Source organism: Choristoneura fumiferana, chromosome 17, assembly GCF_025370935.1.
Source record: "Choristoneura fumiferana chromosome 17, NRCan_CFum_1, whole genome shotgun sequence".
In the NCBI taxonomy this organism is placed as follows: Eukaryota; Metazoa; Arthropoda; class Insecta; order Lepidoptera; family Tortricidae; genus Choristoneura; species Choristoneura fumiferana.
The window spans coordinates 6,526,713-6,540,594 of NC_133488.1; the positions used below are offsets into that span (position 1 = coordinate 6,526,713).

At 36.5% G+C, this 13,882-nt stretch overlaps 2 protein-coding genes across 2 annotated transcripts; both read left to right on the plus strand.

Moving 5' to 3' along the window:
• Positions 1-7,259: 7,259 nt before the first annotated feature.
• On the plus strand, positions 7,260-8,378 carry LOC141436772 (farnesol dehydrogenase-like). The gene has a single exon (XM_074099812.1). The coding sequence runs from the start codon at positions 7,341-7,343 to the stop codon at positions 8,115-8,117; it is 777 nt and encodes a 258-aa protein (XP_073955913.1). The 5' UTR covers positions 7,260-7,340; the 3' UTR covers positions 8,118-8,378.
• Positions 8,379-11,625: 3,247 nt separating this feature from the next.
• On the plus strand, positions 11,626-12,761 carry LOC141437274 (farnesol dehydrogenase-like). Its single transcript, XM_074100535.1, has one exon. The coding sequence runs from the start codon at positions 11,648-11,650 to the stop codon at positions 12,374-12,376; it is 729 nt and encodes a 242-aa protein (XP_073956636.1). The 5' UTR covers positions 11,626-11,647; the 3' UTR covers positions 12,377-12,761.
• Positions 12,762-13,882: the final 1,121 nt, after the last annotated feature.

Below are 13,882 nucleotides of genomic sequence, written 5' to 3' on the forward strand. Positions count from 1 at the left end.
TTATCTACCTGTTTTAATTATTTTCTCTTGTTAAAGGGTCCACCTAGTATACTACCACACTTTAATATGTATACCCGTGGCTTCGCGCGCGAAAATTATTAGATGCAGTTTAATTGAAATTACGGGATTTTACTAAATTCTCGTGGGAATTCCCAAAAAATATACTGAGTATGTTTATTGTACTAAGAATAGTATATTATGTGTACCTTTTTGACCATTTAGTTTAAATTTACACTAAAATATAACTTAATGTATAATTAAAGATTTTGCTTTATTTTGCTCTCCTGTAAACCAAGGTATGAGGCGTATGGCACAAACGTATTCTCACCCGACGACATCGTGGTCTTTATTGACGTTGCAATATAAACGATAGCGCCTTATATGATGACTACCTATACCCAGCGGATGAGATTGCAACATTTTATCCCGATTCCATTGGGATAAAAAGTAGCTTATCTGTTATTTCAGATGTTCAGCTATTAACATACATAATTTCATCTAAATCCGTCGAGCCGTAATCGAGCGTAAAGGAGTAACAAACAAAAATATCTGAGTGAATTGCCAAAACTTACATCGTAGTCGTCTTTGACGTTGCAATAAAAACCCAGTGGCTGAGATTACGACATTTTATTTCGATCTGATAGAAATGTTGGGACAAAAAGTAGCCTATGTGTTATTTCAGATGTCCAGCTATCTACATAGCAAATTCGTTCAAATCCATCCAGTGATGTAGGAGTAACAAACACAGCTATACACACGCACGCGCGCGCACACTCATGCACGCACGCATGCTCTCACGCGCGCACTCACGGATTTTTACATATAACAATACTAGTAGGATTAATGAACAATACTTATTTTAAATTAACTACATTTAAGCTCCTGTTAAATTAATACACCCGTGTGGTGTCGGGTTAGAATTACACCTCTCCATTTCTTTCGTGGATGTCGTAAGAGGCGACAAAGGATATAGGTTAAGGTATACGGAGTTCATGAAATTTCTCGCCACGTTCACGTACGTTCCGATATTATGGTAAACCTAACAAAAGCGTTTATTCGAAACAGCTCACAAGAACTTAACTGAAAGGCAAACTTAAACAAGTCTCCGTAACTTACCTTTACGCTAACACGAAGGTACAATATTGCGAAGTAGTTTGTTCAGATGAAAGCCTTTTGTAATATTTAGATACAAGTAAATATATTGGCAATATTATATTTGGTGACCATTTCAAGACGGTATGAGTATAAAAGTTTGTGTTTATCAATTTTGGTGGCATTTTATTCTTCAGAAAAAAAACTTTAACTAGGTAATTCTAATTTACTTGTTAGTGACAATAGTCTTTAAAGTCTAAAGCCGAAACAAGAAAAAAACTGGGCAAGTGCGAGTCGAACTCGCGCACCGAGGGTTCCGTACACATTCTATAGGTATGTAAGTAAACGTGAATCGTATCTTGAAGATATTTCTCGCTTTTTCCGAGTGATTTAATACATCCAGTGTATACAGAGCCCTACTCTTAAGCTAAATGTACGCAGTGTGGGGTCCGATTATATGTGTCAGTGATATTTACAGACAGACATAAAAATAAAGATTTTTTTCAGACTTTTCTAGTTGGTTGTGTTATAATAGCTACCTTCATACCAAATTTCAAGATTCTGAGTTCACGGAAAGTACCCTGTAGGTTTTGATTCCCTTGCGAGTTTCGAAAATTTGCGGAAATTTGCAACATAAACGGCTGTATCTTTTAATTGCGTTGGCTTAGAAGTTTGATTTTTTCACAGCTCCAAGGGACAGTAGACCTCAGTATTTGATATAAATTTTAGCTTGATACCTCCACGCGTTTCCGAGAAAAAGGGTCTTGACAGACAGACAGACAGACGGACAAAAAGGTGATCCTATAAGGGTTCCGTTTGTTCCTTTTGAGGTACGGAACCCTAAAAACATTGAACCTGAGGGTGGTAAAGAAATATCTTGTTCGACATTACTCAGATAAACAATAAATAATAATATGGCATACTTAGGGCATATAATCAGACCCACTTTTACTTTTTAAAATAGTGCTGAACGAAAGTAGGTACGAAGGAGACCAAACTTGCAGTTTCATTAGGTTAAAATTTGGGCAATTTCATCTCCATACTTTCCACGGCTAAAAAGTGGTCAGCTACATGATTGCACGAGTCCTACGGTTGAATTCGCTTCAGAGATATTCCTTTGGCCATGAGAGGAGAACATAATTTGATGGCTTGACCAGTTCAATTAAACTGGGCCCCGAAACAAGGCCCTGCAAAGTCCGTACTTATTGTGGTCCCATTTCATTACTATTTGCGGCAAATCCCCGCCCGACATTGTCTACCTTTTAAAGAGGAATGAGAGAGTTCTCATATTTATTGTGACTTACCATTTTATATTGCTATAAGATGAATTAAACAAGAGAGTACGTCGTTAAACCACTTTTTAAAGTCGCCATTTTCCCATGTCAGTCGGTAATGAAGGTAACTGTTGGCAACTAATAAACTTAAAATTGTTTTTTTGGAATCTTTTTGTATTTTTTATTTCAATTTCAAATTTTTACTTTTACGGTCATCCCGTACCCAGCAGTGGTGTAGCGGTATAGCACGTGGCACGGAATGCCGAGGACCTGGGCTCGATTCCCAGTGCTGGTCTTATTTTTCTGTGCATCTATATTTCAGTTTGTATTTTCAACTAATAAACTATTTTGTTAATTAAGGTGGCAATTTCCTGTGAAATTTTTAATTTTGAATTATGCAACACCACCGGCCACTTTCTAGCTCAGATTCGTTGAACTCTGTAAATTACGCTTTCCCTAATTACGAGGATCTCCGACGAGAGAAAGGCGAAGCGCATTTAATTTTTGAGCTAGAAAAAGGTAAGCGGAAACGCGGTGGCCAGTTCCAATGCTTCAAAGACGTTCAGAAAAAATACATGAAGAGATGCAGAATTGAGCCCTCTCGTTGGGAATCTCTCGCTAAAAAACGACCTGAGTAGAGGAAACACGTGCAGTGTATGCGTTCGAGGGCGAGAGAAGACAAAAACTGAATTTCAGACGTGACGAACTAAAAGCAAGACCGCCTTCGAACATACACTACAATGTCAATGGTATCCTGACCTGTGCTGCTTGAAGAACGTTCTTGCAAAGATCGGCTACGTCAGCCATGTAAGGGCTAAACATTCCAGCCAATAAATGCAATACGCAGACTCAAGTCACTGTAGCCGAAAACGGCTAAGTATTATAATTATTATCTTAGGTTAGTTCTTTTTTATGTATGTAAACTCATAATTTTCCTGCTTTATATTTTCTTTCTTTAAATAAATATTCATTCTTATAAAATTATTTTCAACATAACAGTCTTTCCATAAGGTATTAGAATCACTGCCCTACAACTACAGTCTACTCTACAGTACAGTAACTGCTCAAAAAAGTGGTTTATTGCAGACATGGTGATCTGCGAAGGATTCAATTTCAAAGATGAGTAGTGTAATTTATCTTTTTTCATAAGCTTTCATCAAAGCTGTTCACCAAAAACGTGCGCATTGACAGGGAGAGAGGCGAAAAACTAGCAACTGTTTCGTGCTGTTTCGTGTAACAACTGTTTGTTGTGTGTTTCGGCGTGGAGAGTAAGACAGTCGGTGAAATTACTGGCACTTGAGGTATCCCATCTTAGGCCTCTAGGTTGGCAACGCATCTGCAATCCCCCTAGTGTTGCAGGTGTCTATGGGCAGTGTCTTACCATCAGGAGACTCACTTGGTCGTTTGCCATCCAGTCGAAAAAAAATTTTTTGATGGATGACCTCCTAACGCCCAAGACAATTTTTTGATAGAGGGTGACGGCACCAATCATGGACATGTTAAGCACAGTAGTATCCAGTATGGACAGCAACTATGAATATTATTGTTACTTCAAAAGGCCTTCAAAACATCCAATGCGATAAGTCAAAGGTAACTAAAAATAAATAATACCTAAGTAGTTTTTGAAATGATTCCTCTCGTTCTTTTCTCTGCCCTAATGTGCCCTGGGATTTTGCACAAGTCTTTATAGGTTACTTTTATTGCTTGATATTGGACCCCATTGTTATCTAAATATCGTTTTATTTTATTGCGTGGTTCTGTTGTCTGTGGGCACATTATAGTGCTCATTAGATGTTATTGCACGTGAATAATAATAATAATAATTAAATTCATTTATTCAAGTAACATTACGACTCATTTTGTTAAACAATTAGCTATGGTTTGGTCCTTGTAGCAAATGCAATTTGTGGAGGATTTGGTTTAATTTTAAAACAAGTTTTTATTTAGTTGTAAGTACTACTTGACTTTACATGCATTGTCAAATTCAAGTCAAACCACTAAAGGAAAGAAAATACATTTATTAACGCCACAAAAAATCACAATCACAAACAATACAAAAAGGACAAGACATACATGCACTAAATAGATCCCCACTCAGCATAATGCCACGGCAAGCCGTGGCGCTAATTTTATGTCTAAAAACAAACTAGTGATGGCACTCACTACAAATAAAACACAAAAAACAAATGCAAGTTAAAAAAAGATACCTAAGTATTATTAAATTGTATTGTACTGGACGTGGATTCAACCGCATTTCCAAGAATTCATCCACGCAAACATACACGGCAAGTTAATTATAAAGTTTGCAATGAAACTCAACTTTTAGTAACAAGTAGTGGTTTCCTAACTAGACTTAAATGGTACGTATTCTTGCAGGGATAGGTATGTAGATGTCTTTACATTCGAGTTAAATTCATAAAGTTTTTCTTAAATGTACCTATCATCATCATCATATCAGCCATAGGATCATATCAGGCATAGCAGTTGCCTCGGTTGGAAGCGGCTTGCATCCACCGTGAACCCGCGACTTTAACCAGGTCATCCGTCCATCTTGTTGGTGGACGTCCTACGCTGCGCTTGCCGATCCGCGGTCTCCACTCGAGAACCTTTCGGCCCCAACGACCATCTGTTCTCCGTGGTATATGGCCTGCCCATTGCCACTTCAACGAGCTAATTCGCTTAAACTTGCCTATAATAAGGTAAGACCCTTGTAAAATATTCTGCCAGAACGTGCTTAAATCAACTAACGTGTAACGTTCCCAGTAATCGCTTCAAACAAAACACTCCGAATGGAACATAAATTACGTTGAATCTCTCGAGAAAATTGGCTGCCTAACAAAAGCCCCTTATCCGCTTTATTCTAAAAACTGAACTAAGCTCACCTAAGACGCTTACGGTGCCTCGCTTGCATAAATATTCCGTTCCCTCGATCATATTTCGCAATTCCATAACTCTCAACCAATCAGCCGTGAGAGATCGCTATTTCCGCGGAGTGCATCCATTCACGGAGTAATACGCTCGCGCCCTATTACCCCATCATATAATAGGATCCAACTGATTGGACCAAATTTCTATAGTGCGAGTCTGGCGGCTTTTACGAGGCAGGTAGTGTAAAGGTCGCCGACGGAGTTAAAACTTTGACTTTATTCACTTTCTTCGAAAATAGTGTGAAGTTTTCCCCCAGCCGTTCACATCACAATTAACCAGTATATATTATAAGGTAATTTCTTTTGGAGCCAAAGATAGACATCTTAAGTTCAAGGTGTTCTTTTGTAACCAAAGACTCGTAGAATTGAGTAATATCGAGGTAAGGTAGACGACTTTAGGTCCACTCCTGCTGGCTCGTGCTGAAGCACGGACTTCAAACTTCTTTTTTGAAGTCGGTTCAAAATGAAATGCACCGGATTACTTAACTATGAATATATAATCTTATTACTTTTATTACGAGTAAGTGCGACTGATTGGACGGAAAATTTTCCGTTGTTGGAAAATCCATCAATGTATTTTTGTGTCGACGCGCGATTTTGATCAAATCGGCCTTTGTGGCACGAACAATGTCGGCCATTTTTTTATAGACAACGCGGAATATAGTGTTTTGATGACCGTTGCGTTTTTATAAAGGTCTGTGATAATTGCACGAATGTAGGTATAGAGACACGCTCAAAAGTATGAACATTTTAGTACATTGTCGCAATAACCATCAACTTGCAATCAACAAATGCCGTGGCTAAAACAAAATATTGTTTGTACGGGTTGCTACCCAACCCGGTCAGATCAGGTTCTTTAAGCAGTATTTCCACCAATAATGTGCGAGGATGTGTTGCGAGGGATGTGTTTTTCAATAACCAATAGAAACGCTTCATTTACACATACTCGCACAGCACATCTCTGGTGGAAACAGCTGAGCGGAGCGAGGCGAGGTAAATGAAGCGTTCTGTTGGTTAATGAAAAACATATTAAGTGCTTGTTATAGCCTAAATTGAATAAAGATATTTTGACTTTGACTTTGATATTCCTCGCAACACATCCTCGCACATCTATTTATCTAACTTATTTCTACTGTTATTAATTCGATTTGATGTACTTTGGGTTAGGGTAGTTTACTACGATGAGCGAAGCGAGGAGGAGTGTTAGGTGGAACTGTGACCTTATATAGCGCACGAGCCGAGCGAGCAAAGCGAGCGTGCTTCGGAAGCAGCCGGCGAAGCACCAGAACCGACTTTTTTGTATAATATCATAGTTTTTTTAATTAATAAAATTAAACTTACCACATTTTGTAGAAAAACATCGTGAGGAAACCTGCACAAACCTGCGAAGCAATTCAATGGTGTGTGTGAAGTTCCCAATCTGCACTGGGCTCGCGTGGGAACTACAGCCCAAGCCCTCTCATTCTGAACGCCCAGCAGTGGGACGTATGTAGGCGTTGCCTACCTTATGGAGGTCCGAATCAACGAAATAGAGTAGCTAAAACGTTTATTATTATTATTTTTTTTTTCATTATTAAAACTCAAACTCAAACCAAACCTCAAATTGCTAAAAGTGGCTCCGAAGCGGTAAGGTTTTGTGTGCTCTGCCTACCCCATTTGGGAATACAGGCGTGATGTTTGTGTGTGTGTATTATTAAAAATGTTACCAACTCAGACACAATGTTTTTAAATAGAAATAAAGTTGTAATTGTAGGAACGCATAAAGCTTTGAATGTGCGAGATGCAATAAAATAGCATAACGCTACAAAATAAATCGGAATCTGGAAATGAAACGTTGCAAATTTCAAAATTCACTTCATGAACATACAATGTGCGAAGCAAAGAGGAAGCAACAATGTTACTTGAAATTAATCTACGTTTGTACGTCCAAAGGTGATTTTGACACGCGAGACTACTATTAGAAGTATTAAAATGCCAGAACACCATCAGTGTTAAGGCAGATTTCATTCGACGCAGTAGCGCTTTGATAAGAGACATAGTTGCAACAATGTACAAAAATTTGGAATATTGGAAAAACAAAGTAGCCATAGTTACTGGCGCTGGCCATGGGATCGGCGCAGAAATTGCTCAAGATTTAATCGACATCGGGATGACTGTTATTGGATTTGAGCCTACAGAAAATAGAGTGGCTGAAATGTGTGAAAAATTTGTATCGAGCAAAGGTATGGGTCAGTTGGTTCCATGCAAATGCGACGTTTCTAAGGACCAAGACTTGAAGAATGCCTTTGAAGGAATCGTGGATACTTACGGTGGTGTTGACGTCTTGATCAATAATGCAGCTATTGGAAAAGAAGGTCTTATTTCTACCGGGGATATAAGTGATCTCAAGAACGTTATCGATGTTAATATTTACGGTCTGATTGCTTGTACTCGTTTTGCGATTCAATCTATGTCGAAGAAAGAAGATGCTGGGTTGATAATTAACATTAACAGTATCTGTGGTCATTACATGCCTCCTTTTGCCGAACCGAAAATTAATATGTACATTGCGTCTAAACGTACTATGACGGTCATCAACAAGCTCATTAAAGACGAACTTAAATCTCTAAAGTGTAAAGTTAGAGTCACGAGTATTTCACCTGGGATTGTTCGAACAGGAATATTCAAGACTGCTGGCATAAAGTTTTTGGATGAAGAGTTCTTTGAGAAAAATCCTCATTTGACAACGAAGGATGTTTCGAATGTTGTTTTGATGGTATTGGCTGCTCCGAGAACCGTGCAAGTCAATGAAGTGATATTTCATGCTTTGCATGAACTATACTAATTGTATTAAGCGGCAAAGAAGTAGTGATCGTTTGTTGAAGAACAGTAAATATTGACTTTCTTGAAAAAAAGGTGTGATGGTTTCCTCTTACTTTCACATCGCTGAGCTGGAGTCCGGAGTTTGTAGTACGCAACAGAGAGCGCTGTTGGTCACATTCGCATCACTACTAATTAATTATTTATATTCAAATTGTTGTAAACTGTTGTGATGTTAATTTAGATCTAGATAAAAATATGTATGTTAATAAACAGTTACAATAAATTGTAATGTTTAATTTTAAAGTTTAAGATGAATGAATGAGCCATGAAAAAAACTGGCCAAGAGCATGTCGGACACGCCCAAGATAGGGTTCCGTAGCCTTTACGAAAAACTCAAGAAGTCTTCTAAGGATTTCGTATTCTGTACGGAATCTTCCAAGTTTAGGTATATTTTATACTTTAGGCTGCTTTAGTAAACTCTTAAACTACTAATAATTCTCAAGCAGTCATTGGTGCTATAATTTTCCTTGTAAATTTGATATATTTTTTATATCCTGATTTTTTTCAAAAATTTCCACCCAGCAGTTTAGATTTTAGAGGGGGGGACGCTCGATTTTCATGAAAATTTGCACTTTAAAGTTGAATATTGCGCAAACAGATCACTGACTCGAAAATCGTCTTGGAAACCCTTCAGTGGTTTAAAAAGACCTGTCCAACACACATAGGGATACCCCACACTATAGGGTTAGTCGAGAAGAAGATCACCCCCACTTTACGTCTATCGGAGGTACCTTAAAAAAGTTTTTTTAGTTATTTTTATTTTACCACTTCGTCGGCATGACTGATAGGTATATTCATGCCAAATTACAGCTTTCTAGTACTACTCTGAGCGTACCCGCGAACAGACAGACAAACTGACAGACATGGTGAAACTATAAGGGTTCCTAGTTGACTACGGAACCCTAAAAAGAAGTTTAAGTCTTTAAGGCTATTTTAAATTTGACAGGTACATACATTTTAACACAGCAAAACTCTACTTAACGCTAAATCATGCTTTGGTTTTTAAGCTGCCATGCTAGTGTTCCGCTGGTTTTACTCTAAAGCTGGTCATTCACATTCGCAAGAATGCGGGATCAATATTGAAGATGTCAACAAAGAAAATTGAAATGGGTGAAAATGGAAATGGGGAATGGATGAAAATTTTAGAAACGCTTGAAACTTTTTTTTTCGATAGGTATAACCTTTGTTATTAACAGAAAAAAATATCAGATTTTTAAGTAGCATCAGTTAATTTTAAGAAATGAAATAGTTTTCTTTACCACCAAATTACGATAGTCCGGTTGGTTACGGGTAGTTCCATAGCCCAGAAAAACACTCATTCGTTTTGACAGATGACACTCTTTACCGGTACGGATAATACCAACATGGAAATACCGACACTGTTTTTCACGTACACGCCCATAAAAACTGACATGAGCTTCTATGGGTGTGTACCACAGATTACTAATATGTACATGAAAAACTGGTTCGGTATTGCCATGTCAGTATTATCCGGGCCTGTCAAAACGAATGAGTCAAAGACACATAAATTCTTTTTAAAGTTTTTTGTTCTGGGCTATGGAACAACTCGTAACCGACCGGACTATCGTAATTTGTCGGTAAAGAAAACTCTTTCATTTTTTTTTAATTAATTGATGCTATTTAAAAATCTGATATTTTTTTCTGTTAATAAGAAAGGTTATTCCTATCGATAAAAAAAGTTTCAAGCGTTTCTTAAATTTTCATCCATTCTCCATTTTAGGCTTCGAATGTCTTTAATCAGATTTTCACTATGTCTTAAATCATTCTGAATGAATTGGAATTAATGTTTTTAAGAATATTTAAAATACTAATAAAAGAAAATCTTTTCATTCATTTTCATTTCATTTGCATTTTCATTTTACGTGTTTGTGAGAGTTAATTTTCTTTAATCTGTGCAATGTGTTACTAAACCTATTTTATTTTAATTGATTGGTATTCCTTGCTACATAGATTGCCGGTTTTCATGTACTATTAGTAGAATAGAAGTACGGTACGTTATCATATTAGTAGAAAAGTTTATTTTTAGAGCTTAAATACCTACAACAGCAAAGCACAAAAAACCATCTGAAAGTGATTTAAAAGATACTTAATTATAAATAATACAAATCACATTTCTCACAGTGTCTTGGTGCAATTTACGGCTTGGAATCTCGTAAAACATTTTATCCTTTGGTATAACTTTAAAATCAAAAGTACGTTCAATCGTAAAGTACTAGAACGGCTCGAGTTTACGACATCGATGATTGTCCGGCTACATCCTATTTGCAAGATAGAAACATTGTTATTTTTAAGTGCTTTAACTCTATTCCAGATGATGATTACGAAAATTTAGCACAAACATGCTAGTATTATATGATTTAAAAATTAAATAGCTCAATGTCAAAAATGCCAATGCCAATGTTAAAAAAACCAAAGTGAGCGACGAGGAACGGTCGTTAAGACATTGTACTTTTGAGTAGCGGCTACGTACCAGAAGACGCAGCGTGAGTAAGGTCGCAACAGTCCGATGGATGCGGGCAGCGCAAGCTCGGTCAGTGTATAGTACTTCAGGGATTCCTATATTCATGCAATTTTGGCAGACTGATGATAATGATAGTGATGAATGTAAAGGAATGAAATATACAACAAAAAGTCTCAAATCGTGATTTAACCAGTATGAGCCTTTTTTGCGACCGATCAAATTAAGCACTTGGTTGGGATCTACTTCCTGAAACCCCCTTTTGCAATGCGATAATTGTGACTTAGATTAATTCACGTTTATGCAAACGTTTTTAACATACGGCTTTTTTTCGGAAGTCGTTTTCAAACGTACCTTGTATATATTTCTTTTTTCTCTTGTACTTTGAACGTTCACCGAAATCTGATTTTTAAAACTAATAAAATTAACCTAACCTACTGCCTTCTATACCTGAGATGATACATTTCCAACAATCTTGAAAGTCATTATTTTGTTTTTCACAAAAAATACGATTAATTAAAATATGATTGATTGGTGTTTATATTATAAGTTTTTTGTACTGCTTTATGGTATGCAATAAAGAATATTTGTATTGTATTGTATTGTATTAACAAAAATAAGTACTTAAAAATGATTTTATGAGTAAAATGAGGATCTGACAATACTAGGTTTTTCTATGTGATCTGGAGCGCAGTATAAATAGTCTAAGAGGTAAATCTGATACAATTTAATGACATTAAATAAGTGTATACTAAACTTTGACGTTTTGTTTAACTGCATTAACGTAAATTTTAAGCATCCAAGGCTTCATTTTTAAGATAATATCTTGATGTATTTTTGAACGATATACTTTAAAGCTGGACGTTACAAACTCATTATAAGATAAACATCGACAAATTGCACGTTTATCAACCAAGAGTTTAGAATAAATATAGATACAATTTTGCAGCAGACGTTCGGAGTTGAGTTCTACTCATACAATACCATACACGTGGCTTGTAAGCTGAAACAAAATGCAGTGCTGGAAAAACAAAGTCGCTCTCATAACTGACAGTGAGGATTTAGTAGGACTAAATATTATAGAGCAACTAGCTAAGGCAGGAATGATCGCCGTAGGATTCATTAAAACGGAAGAAGACATTAAAAAAATCAAGGAAAAACTCAAAGACGTTATTGCTAAAAAAGTTGATGGTAAAATAGTACTTTGCCAATGTGACATAAGAAAAATAGAAGAACTGAAAGCTGCATTTGAACAAATAATAGAAACATATGGAGGTGTCGATGTGTTGATTAATAATGCTTTCTGTAATATTGACTGTTTAGTAAGCACTGGTCAACTCGAACATTTTAAAGAGATTATCGATGTTAATATTTATGCTGTGGTTGCTTGTGTGAGATTAGCAGCGGGTTCCATGATTGAAAGAAAAACCCGTGGTCATATAATCAATATAAATGATTTGTGTGCGTATCAAATACCAGAAGACTCTAAGAAATCTGTCTTTATTGCATCAAAATGTGCCATAACTTCAGTAAATGAAATTCTTAGACACGAGTTCAGATATCTTAATGTTAATGTAAAGGTGACAAACATAGCGTGTGGTAAAATTGAAAGTGAAACAGAACCAACGCCGGATGAATCAGGATTAAAACTTAAAGATGTTGCTAAATTAGTTAGGTTAATACTAAATACACCTGAACATTTACAAGTGCATGAAGTCTTGCTAGATTCAACGGTCGCTTAAATGAATGAATAATGTTTTTTTTTTTTATTATTCAACTGGATGGCAAACGAGCAAGTGGGTCTCCTGATGATAAGAGATCACCACCGCCCATAGACACCTGCAACACCAGGGGGATTGCAGATGCGTTGCCAACCTAGAGGCCTAAGATAGGATACCTCAAGTGCCAGTAATTTCACCGGCTGTCTTACTCTCCACGCCGAAACACAACAGTGCAAGCACTGCTGTTTCAAGTACACGCTCTAAATTTTTTTGAGTGCTAAATAAAGGTTTGCGGTAATATCTAAAAGTGTGAATACTAAGTAGCGGATGTCATTAATTTATACTAACTAGTTAGTTTAATTACTTAAAATTTATTTTTATTCAAAACTGTTCCTAGATGATTTGTCCCTTCTTACTAGTACTTAGTTTATTTGAATTGTTAAAATAGGAACCATTAGTTAAGTCCTTTTAAGTGCCTACATGTTTCAATTTATTATTAATTATGAATTTTAAAATGTAGTTTGAGTTTTGTGTGATGTTAATAAAGTTTCTAGTTAAAAATATAACCTCAAACTATTTCCAAATAGACCACCTATTTGATTAAAACACGGCAAAGTACTTCAACACATAAGAAACGCTAAAACTCATTAGAAACTCCTTAATTAATTACTACCCTATGATAGTGCTAATGATTATTCTCGCACGATGTATACACGGTTAGAAAGAAACCCTCCGTTTGCCTACTGACGCCGCATCAAAAGCTGGTGGAACGCATTATCTTAATTAAATGGATGAAGCATTAGTACTACAAAGAACTAATGACAGGAATAGTCTTTAGCTTATCCTTACACTGTATTTTAGCTGCCCGCATTTTTACGAGTATAACCGTGGTAGCCTAGTGATTGAAGTTCGTAGCCTCTCAAGCAGAGAACCGTGGGCTCAAATCCCGAACTCGAACTACTGAATTTTTCAGAATTCATGTGTGAATTGCTAAATTTTTGATCGCAGCTCGTGAGTTTTGAAGTGCTGCATTCTTGAGCATTCACGTATAATGAGCATTCTAGCGAATGTTACATTACAATAAACAATGCTGATAAACTCCAGTATTCACTTGTAATGAGCAGTCTAGCGAATGTTACATTACAATAAACAACGCTGATAAACTTGAGCGTTCACTTGTAATGAGCGTTCTAGCAAATGTTACATTACAATAAATAATGCTGATAAATTTGAGCATTTACTTGTATTGAACATTCTAGCGAATGTTACATTACAATTAAAAGCTCTCAAAATAAACAGGAGCGTTTTAGCAAGCATTCTAACGAGCGTTCTAGCGAACATTCAAACGAGACGACGGCAAACTTGCTTCGAGATTTTTGTCGAGAATTCATCCGACATTATCGTGAATATTAAAATATTTGATAACCATACCAGAGCGCTCCGTAGAATTATCATGTAAATGTTCGTAGCGATATTTGGCTCTATGCTTGGCTCATTGCATTGTTCAGTTTCTGTTATAAGTGAATG